This window comes from Malaclemys terrapin, chromosome 19 (assembly GCF_027887155.1).
Source record: "Malaclemys terrapin pileata isolate rMalTer1 chromosome 19, rMalTer1.hap1, whole genome shotgun sequence".
Lineage (NCBI taxonomy): Eukaryota > Metazoa > Chordata > Testudines > Emydidae > Malaclemys > Malaclemys terrapin.
The window spans coordinates 3,392,504-3,402,272 of NC_071523.1; the positions used below are offsets into that span (position 1 = coordinate 3,392,504).

A 9,769-nucleotide genomic window follows, 5' to 3' on the forward strand; every position below is an offset into this window, starting at 1 on the left:
CCAGAGCGCTCAGCCCCGCCCGCGCCGCCAGGCGTGCGGACCGGACGGGCCCTTGGGAGGGAGGCGGCGATGGCGGAAGGCCCGGCGGAACCGGAGCCGGCCCGCTGTCTAACGGGCGCTCTCTGCGCAGGAGCCGCCGTGGCGCTGGTGGAGCGCGGCGCCGGCCGGGGCGCGGACCCGGACCCGGACCCGGGCGAGCTCGTGGCTCTGGCGCAGCAGGTGCAGAAGGTGAGGAGCCCGGCGAGCCTGGGGGCTGGAGGCCGGGGCCCCGCGGGACTTCCTCTGCGGCGCGGCCGGGCACTGCTGTTGGCGGCGGGGCGAGCCGCGCTGCCCCGTTACCGGAGGCTCGGGCCGGGGGGCCCCAGGGGCTGCACCGGGCCGGGGAGCTGGCGCGGCGCTGCGAACCAGCCCGGACGGGCCGTGCTGGGGCAGGGGCGGGCAGCGCTCTCCCGGACGGGTAAGGCCGGGCGGGAAGGGCTCTCGCCGGCTCGGCTAGCCCAGCCCCTGCGCCAAGGCCGGGCTAGAGTTCGCTCGGCCAGGGCTTCCCAAACCCGCCTTGGTGGGACCCCTCGGAAAGAGTTCCGGCCGTGATGACCCCCGAGAAGTGACGACCACCCGCACCAGGCCCCCTTATTGCGGTGCTGCCTGCCATAGGCGTGCGCAGCTCATTTAATGAGGGTGTGCACCCAGGGAGCCCTGCCCTAGCCCCGCCCTCCTACTTCCCGCCCCCTGACTGCCCCCCTCAGAACCCCCAACCCCCCCGCTCCTTGTCCCCTGACTGCCCCCTCCTGGGACCCCTGCCCCTAACTGCGCCCCCAGGACCCAACCCCCTATCTAAGCCTCCCTGCCTCTTGTCCCGACTGCCCCCCTAGGACCCTGACTGTTCTGACCCTTAGCCACACCCCCACCCCCAGCCAGACTCTAGGGATTCCCATGCCTATCCAACCACTCTCTGCCCCCGACAGGACCCCCAGAACTCCCAACCCATACAACCCCCCCTGCTCCCTGCCTGCCCCAACCCCTCTCCACACCCCTGCCTCCTGACAGGCGCCCCCCAGAACTCCCAACCCATACAACCCCCCCTGCTCCTTGTCCCCTGACCAACCCCCTCCAGAGACCCCCTACCCTAACTGCCCTCCAGGAACCTTCTTGCTCCCTGTCCCCTGACTGCCCTGACCCCTATCCACCCCTGACAACCCCTGGAACTCCCATGCCTCATCCAACCCCCCTGCTCCCTGACTGCTCCCTCCAGAGACCTCCACCCCCTATCCATCCCACCTTGCTCCCTATCCCCTGACTTCCTCCACCCCTTATCCAATGCCCCCGGCTCCGGACCCCTTACCATGAGGCTCCTAGCAGCATGTTCTGCTCCGCGAAGAGCCAGACACGCTGCCCTGTCGGAGCGGGCAGCCCCGGCCCCCAGACCACTGTGCGCGCGCCGGCATGGCTCCAGGGGAGGGAGGAAGGCGGGGGAGGGGCCGGCGGCTTGCTGCACTCGGCCTGGTGATCCGGCCCGGGAGCGCAGAGCCCGCAGCTTGCCGCACCAGGAGAGTGGGGCCATTTTCCCACCCCTGCATTAGTGTGTGCCTGGGCACACCCGGCACACCCCGTGTGCATGCCTATGCTGCCTGCAGAGCTGGGCACCTGGCCAACAGCTGCTGCTCTCCTGTAGTCTTACAATCCCCATTTTTGGGTCTGCCCCCCATTTTGAGAAACACTGAGCTAGACCATCCTGCCAGGTGTTTGCCTACCTGTTCTGAAAACCTCCAGTGATGGAGATCCCACAATCTCCATAGGTAATCTGCTCCAGTGCTTAACTACCTGCTAAGAAGTTTTTCCTAGTGTCTAACCTAAGTCTCCTTTGTTGCAAGTTAAACCCATTACTTCCTGGCTTGTCCTCTGTTGGTAGGAAGAACAATATCACCCTCCTCTTTGTAACAGCCTTTGATGTATTTGAAGATTGACACCATGTTCCCTCTGTCTTCTCTTGTCCAAACCAAATAAACATAGTGGGTTTTTTCAGTCTTTCCGCATAGGTTATGTTTTTTAGACCTTTAATCATTTTGTTGCTCTTCTCTGAACTTTCTCCAATTTGTCCACATCTTTCCTGAAGTTTCGTGTCCAGAACTGGAGACAGTACTCCAGTTGAGGCCTTAACAGTCCTGAGTAGAGTGGAAGAAATACTTCTTTTGTCTTCCTTACAAGGCTCCTGCTAATACTGTACAACCCAGAATCATGTTTTCTTTTGTTGCAACATTGCTGGTTCATACTTAGTTTTCAGAGTAGCAGCTGTGTTAGTCTGTATCTGCAAAAAGAACAGGAGTACTTGTGGCACCTTAGAGACTAACAAATTTATTAGATCATAAGCTTTCGTGGACTACAGCCCACTTCTTCGGATGCATAGAATGGAACATATATTGAGGAGCTATACACACCTACAGAGAGCATGAAGTTGTAAGACAACTCCCACCTGTTTATGCTCTCTGTATGTGTATATATATCTCCTCAATATGTTCCATTCTATGCATCCGAAGAAGTGGGCTGTAGTCCACGAAAGCTTATGCTCTAATAAATTTGTTAGTCTCTAAGGTGCCCCAAGTACTCCCATACTTAGTTTGTGATCCATTATAACCCTCAAATCCTGTTCTGCAGTACTTCTTTCTCTGCAATCGTTGCCCATTTTGCATTTTTGCAATTCATTATTCCTTCCGAAGTGTAATACTTTGCATTTGTCTTCATTGAATTTCATCCTGTTTATTTCAGATAATTTCTCTAGTTTGCCAATATCATTTTGAATTCTAATCCTGTTATCCAAAGTGCTTGCAACCTCTTCCAGCTTGGTATTGTCTACAAACTTTATAAGTGTACATTATCAAAATCATTTATGAAGATATTGAATAGAACTAGACCCAGGAGAAATTCCTGCAGGTCCTCACTTGATATGTCCTTCCAGCTTGACTGTCAACCATTGATAACTACTGAGTACACTTTTCCAACCAGTTGTGCCCCTACATTATAGCAGTTTCGTCTAGGCTATATTTCGGTAGTTTATTTTGAGACAGTCATATGAAACCATATCAAAAGTCGTACTAAAGTTGAGCTATCTCACATCTGCTGCTTCAACCTTATCCCCAAGGCATGTTACCCTGTCAAAGAAGGATATTAGGTTGGTTTGACGTGATTTGTTCTTGACAAATCCATGTTGACTGTTACTTATCGCCTTATTATCTTCTATGTGGTTAAAAATTGATTGATTTGCTCCATTATCTTTCCAGGTATTGACGTTAAGCTAATAGGTCTATAATTCCCTGGGTTGTCCTTATTCCCTCTGTTTGCTCTTCCTCTTGCTTCTAATGTGGGCATCTTTAGAAGCATCTATTGTGGGACTTGGCAACCTTGGGGTGGGCTATCACCAGTTGGTCAGCAATGATCTCTACACAGTGATGTCTGATAGTCTGAAGAACTCACACTGGACCTAGACAGGTAAGCAATGGAGGGCAGCAGAACCCCTTGGTACCCTGCTCAGGTTTGGTCTACATGTAAAACTTAGGTTGACCTAGGTGCATCACTCAGGGGTGTGAATTTTTCACACATGCCGAGAGTCATACTTAGCCCAACCTAAGCCTTGGTATAGGCATCATTAGGTTAATGGATTAATTAGTTACTGCCTTGCAAGGGGGTGGCTTTACTCCGATGACAAGTGGTGCCACTTCCCGCAGCTCCCATTGTCTGGGAACGGTGAACTATGACCACAGGGAGCTGAGGGGCTCCGTGCCTGTGAAAGCTCCAGGTAAACAAAACGTCCCAATCCGCCAGCGGCTTATCCTGATGGGCCGGGAGCCAACGTTTTCCAACCCCTGAAATATAGGGTCGGCTTATGAAAGGGTAAATGTTTACACTGAAGGGCTACAGTGGTGCAGCTGCAGTAGTGTTTTATGTTTAGACATAGGCTTATACTTCATATTGCAGCGATCGAGGTGGTTCAGAGAAGAGTGAGAAGAATGATCGAGGAAAGGATTGGACTTGTTTGCCTTTGAAAGGAGAACAAGAAGACAGGACATGATAAAAAATACATAAAAGAATGAATGGCTTAGAGAAGGTAGATCAGGAACTTCTGTTCTCCTGTCTCAAAACGTAAGAAGAAGGGAATGTTTAATGGAATTAAAAGGTGGGAAATTAAAAATAGATAAAAAGAAATACTTTTTCACACAATTGAAGAGTGGAACTTATTGCTATAGGAAGTGTGACTAAACTTTTCTACTGTACCATCAAAGCACTCCTAGTGGACACAACTTATACTGGCAAAACTGAGCTTCTACTGGTATAGCCTATTGCAGGTTCTCGAATTAAACAAGCTTTACCAGCAAAAGTAAGGTTATGTTGTCTAGCTGTATTTACACTAGGAGCTTTTGCCTGGCTAAATGACAAATCTGGTGTTTCAGAGCATAAACCTTATCAGACAGGTTCAGGAAGCACTCACTTTATGACCATACCAAAACTCAGGCTGCTTATGGCAAGTTTTCATGCCAGTCTTTGTGGAACAATGCACACTGTGCAATTTTCGTAACATTACCTGAAATAACTAGCCTGAGTTTTGGTGAGGTCAGAAAGGCTGACATGCTGGGAGTGGAGCTGGCAGGCATTGAACCCATACAGACTAATCTTTGCAAGGAGTGAGAAGGCCAGGAAGTTTTCTCTAATGCCTGCTTATTAAAATTTCCCTCTTTCCTACAGGCAGATGAATTCATCCGAGCTAATGCCTGCAACAGATTGACGGTCATAGCTGAGCAAATCCGGTATCTGCAGGAGCAGGCCCGGAAGGTAAGGAAGAATTTAGTATTATCAGTGCTTATCTGTCAATCCTGCAGGTTGAACTGATTTCTGGTACCTGTCAGAATGGTACATGGTTTGGAGTTGTGTATCCATTTCATGGTACAGAGAACAGGAAAAACCAGGCAGCAGTCCAACTCTTCTTTCAGAAGCCGTTCTGTCGCTGGCAGAGAAATCCCTTTCCAGGAATGAGTAGTGTGTGGAAGGAGGAGGGCAAAAGTCGTGATACAGAATATGTGACCAGAAACTCAGACCTTTGGGCTGGCTCCCAACTTTATGGAGTAAAGGAGATTGTACACGTCATACTCTTCGGGAAAGGAGCACTCTCTAAATTAAAAGCAGCTGTCTCACTGGAATGATAGGATTTGTGACATAAACCTCCCACACCACAGAATTGTGCTCCAGTATCTAAGCTATCATCTTAGGTGTTACAGAAGAAGAAACAACAAGGTTTGGATGCATCCTGAATGTGTGGGGTAGGAGAAAGAGAGTACTCAAAGATGGCTTACTCCCAGGTTTGGGAAGGAAGGTGGTTTGGGAAGCTTGGTTTTAGCGATGTTAAATTAATCTTGATTGCAAAACATCCAGGAGGAGATCTGGGATTCTATAGAGTGGAGAGCTAGAACTCTGTCCTCTTCTTAAAAAGCTAAATGAAGCCATGTGAGTAGTTAGATTTTCAGAGAGGATGGATGTAAAGGGAGAAGAGGATTGGGTTTAGGATATAAACCTGGGGGGGAGGGGGGCGTCTATGGAGAATAGGAGGAGGGTCCACCAAAAGAGATACTGACTGAATGACCAGGGAGATGGAAGGCGAGCTCAGAGCTGACACAATTACAAAAGCCAAGGGAGGACAAGATTTCGAGGTCTGTATGTAGCAGTGGTGTCAAGGATTTGGCAGTGGTGTCAAGGATGGGTGTGTAACATGATTTTCACAGGGAATTTCTGTCCTCACTTGTTAAGGACATAGTTCCCTATAGACTTGATCTCAGCTACTTGGCTGATTTGTGATCCTGAGACAGATTTGAACCCATCTGTGAAAGGCAAGTGCTTTATCTAGTAAAGGCAGGATCTGTGTTGCTTCCCTGAACTCAACAGCCTAGAGTCTTTGGTGGTGATCCATCATTAGCAGGTCTTAGCCCTGACACTCCATCGGGTTGTAGTTGGCCATTGTAGACACCTAGGGAAGCCTCAGAGAGTTAACAGATAACTATAAAAGTTTTCCTTTCCCCCCAACTTCTAAGAAGCAAGTCCTGGAACTTGAAATTTGGAGCCATGAAGCCCCATGCTCACTAATAAACCTGTGGCCTTTGTCTAGCACGTCTGTTAGATGGAACAGCCAAGCTAGAGTCCAAGGGAGGAGTCTACGTAGTGCTGATAGTTATGGAACATTGGCACAAATTAGCCCACATTGTTTAGTTGACTTTACTGAGGGAGGTTCTTCCCTTCCTTTCCAGAACTACAGCATAGTGTTCCTGGTGGAAAATTGCTGCTGTGTTTCAGTGCTGGAGGGCGTGCTCTATAGTCTGAGGTGTTAGCGTTGCATTTTATTTTTCAGCTGTGGATTTCAGAGGGGGCAGGAGTCTTACAGTTCTGTTGTGTGTAGGTCTTGGACGAAGCTAACAGAGATGCTGATCTTCATCATGTAGCCTGCAATATTGTGAAGAAACCAGGAAACGTCTACTACCTGTACAGGCGGGAAAGTGGCCAGAGATACTTTTCCATCCTTTCTCCTAAGGTAGGTGGTAACCTACTCTCCTGTAAGAGTGGGAATCGAGAGTGAGCATGAAGGGTATGTCGCCAGCACACATTGGGGGCTGTCTCATTCTGTCAGCTCTCTCAGCAAAGAGTCCATTGGGCCAATGGGGGTGCACTTACCAAAGCTGCTCTTAAGAGGGTGGTTTTTGTTGTTGGTGACTTGGTTTGTGCTCACGGGTTGGCTTGGGAGCTGTATGGTGAAATAGTCTTTGAGGAAAACTGAAAAGACTTTAGCTGTTTAGAAAGCAGGCCAAAAAAAAAAATCTAGGTTGACCTGAGAACTGAATGGGAGATTTCAAGGAGTCCCCTCCTGGTGGAATTAACATGCATGCTTGCTGATCCATCTCCTCTGAACCCCATGTTAGTGAATCTTCTCAGGACAATCTTTTCCAATGTTTAAGCCCAACAGTTGATTCACTGACTCCTCACAGTTGAGCATTTCATGTGTTTAGACATGGAAACCGGGGGCTACTTAACTGTTAGTGGGGAGGTCTCAGAGAAGCTCCCCTGCTCCAGGCAGCCACAGCTGTCCTTTCCTTGGGTGTGAGCTAAAGAACCTTTAGAGTTTTCATTAAATATAAAATTGAGGATTCTTGTTACATATCAAGAGGGTTACATATGACATGCCCCAAAGGGCTGGAATGCTATGTTATGTGATACCATCTCCTCCTGCCCCCGTGTACCCCAGCAGCAGCTTTCTAAGTAGGCCCCCTTCTGGTGACGATGCTTACTCTATACCAGTACTGTGATTGTTCAGGAATAGAGATCACAGCCTCCTAGGGCTTTGCTCATGATGTTATCCCACTCTGAGGAACCTCCTCTGAGGTAAAAGTTGTATTTTCTCTCTGAAGTGTCCAATATCCAATTCACATTCTTTAATAAAAACAAATTTTGTAATGGCATAGTACAGAAAAGAGCAAACCACAAATCGAGGCCCATGGCAATGAATGCCTCTAGTTGGCTAAGCCACTGCTTTGTCCCTGTCAGCTCTGTCACTGCACAGAGCTTGTACTAGAAAGTATGGTAATAGGCCTTAAAATGGGCCTGAGTCATCAGCAGGGTTGCTTCATCTCGCATCTCTAGGGAGGTCACAGGCTCTGAATAGCCTGGTACTCGTGTTACGTTTTTTGAAACCAGCATTTGAGTATTTCATCAAACCAAACTAACATGAGTGAGTTTGCTTGAATCCTCCAATTCATGACTCCTGGTACCTGTCCTCTTCCCCCCTGCTTCCCCCTTCCCCCCCAAACAGGTATGTCTAGGCAAGATCCTCTGAATCCCATCTCCCCACCCCCACCCCCCATATCACACGCATAGCTATTATATGCTTTACTATTCTTAACATACACCTTCCATTCTTATTTTCATGTTAGTGAACACACTCAAATACACGACGTTTGTGTCTAGGTACAACTTTTTCCTTCGGAGGGCTAACAAATCATTAATACCACAAGAAGGGAAGCAAGCCTTCAAAATTGGGGAAAGTCCTTGGTTAGGAAGTGTGACAGCACTCTGAATATTAAACTCTATCAATGTTGGTAGAGCGGTTCAGTCCTAGCAGACAGACCTGTGTGTAATCTGTGTTACAGCTGAACTTCCTGTGAGTGAGACCAAATCCTGACATGAACTTGTCACCTGTTTTCTACAGGAATGGGGGACCAGTTGCCCACATGAGTTCCTTGGTGCCTATAAGCTTCAGCACGACATGTCCTGGACTTCATCCGAGAACATTGAGAAACGAGATGCTGAAATTAGCATCCTTGACAAGCTGCTGAGCCAGCAGGCAGTGTTGCCTCAGTGTACGGAGCCCAACTTCCAAGGCCTCACCAAATGACGCAGGCCGGCAAGAGCAGCTCCGGCATTCTGAACAGCTCTAGAAGAGGATGGATTTTCCTTACCTGACTACTGCAAAACGAGTTCTGAGAATAGAGACCAAGAAACGAAAACCGACTTCAGCAGCTCAGTTCAGCTACCCCTAGTTCCAGATTTTCATTTAAAACTCTAACACAAACCATTTCTGCCTTGCCCCACAGCATCTGACAACTTGTAGTTTGGTTAATTACTCTACCAGCTCTAAGAACAGACATCTCTCAAGTTCCTCTAGTGTCTTCTCCCATGATTTACTAGGGCCTGGTCTACACTACAGAGTTAGGTGGACATAAGGCAGCCTACATGGACCCAATTATGTCAGTGCACACACTACAGCCTTGCTCCTGCTGATATAAGTGACCTATTACTCAGATATAATAACTCCACCTCCATGAGGCGTGGGGCTTATGTTGGTGTAGTTAGGGTGACACTGTGTGTGTGTGTGTGTGTGTGTGTGTGTGTGTGTGTGTACACTGTGGGATATTTACATTGGCTGTTGGCTGTCATTCTTGTCAATTTCATGGCTCCAGCACTGAACTGTGAAATTGACAAGAATGACAGCCAACAGCCAATGTAAATATCCCACAGTGTACACACACAAAGTCCCTCAGAGCTCAGGCTATTACCCCAGGACGAATGGGGGGCTCCCTGCTCCCAGCGAGGCTGCAGTCCCCAGGGGCTCTCAGCTCCCCACTAGGAGCCTCATGTTCTTGAGTTCTACAACCAAAAGTTCTTTTTCTGTGCCCCCTCGCTCCCTCCCCATCCCCCACTCTCAGTGGTTGTCCTTAGTCAGTGAGGACCCAGGGTTCAGAAGTGCATTTGTGTGAAGTGTTACTCAGGGAAGAAGACACCAGGCTTGCTCCACCATCCGAGCACTTGCTCTGCCTGGTCGCCCTGCCAGCTTCTGTTCCTTGCTGCCTGGCTGCCCTGCCAGCTGCTGCTCCTCGTTGCCTGTCAGTCACCATCTGCTGCCACCTGCCTGTCTCCTGTGACCTGTGTAGGTCAATCTCTTTGGGCTTGTCTACACTTAGAGCACTATAAAATGTAACTTGCTGGCTCAGGGGGGTGAAAAATCAAGCACAGCAAGTTTGAGCACTTTAAAGTGCTAGTGTGGACAGCCCCACGTGACCACACACACTTCAAAGCGCTGCCATTGGAGTGCTTTGAAGTTTCTAGTGTAGACATAGCCTTAGTGCTTCTAGTGTAGACGTAGCAGAAACACAGCCCCACTGCAAGTGATTTCAGCACTCATTGAGTACTTAACAAAGGCTCCTGATGAAGCCTATTTAGCTCTATCTGTGAACATTGGGAAGGA

At 49.0% G+C, this 9,769-nt stretch overlaps 1 protein-coding gene across 1 annotated transcript; it reads left to right on the top strand.

Annotated features, from left to right (window-relative positions):
* Positions 1-8: 8 nt before the first annotated feature.
* On the top strand, positions 9-8,683 carry C19H1orf50 (chromosome 19 C1orf50 homolog). The gene is made up of 4 exons (XM_054009426.1): positions 9-228; positions 4,735-4,821; positions 6,434-6,565; positions 8,234-8,683. Exons 1-4 carry the CDS (start codon positions 70-72, stop codon positions 8,417-8,419), a joined length of 564 nt encoding a protein of 187 aa, XP_053865401.1. The 5' UTR covers positions 9-69; the 3' UTR covers positions 8,420-8,683.
* The last annotated feature ends 1,086 nt before the right edge of the window (positions 8,684-9,769 follow it).

Coding starts and splice junctions, on each gene's coding strand:
- C19H1orf50 (XM_054009426.1), top strand. CDS start 70: ATGGCGGAAGGCCCGGCGGAACCGGAGCCGGCCCGCTGTCTAACGGGC. Junction 229..4,734: donor TGGCGCAGCAGGTGCAGAAG/GTGAGGAGCCCG, acceptor TCTTTCCTACAG/GCAGATGAATTCATCCGAGC. Junction 4,822..6,433: donor TGCAGGAGCAGGCCCGGAAG/GTAAGGAAGAAT, acceptor TGTTGTGTGTAG/GTCTTGGACGAAGCTAACAG.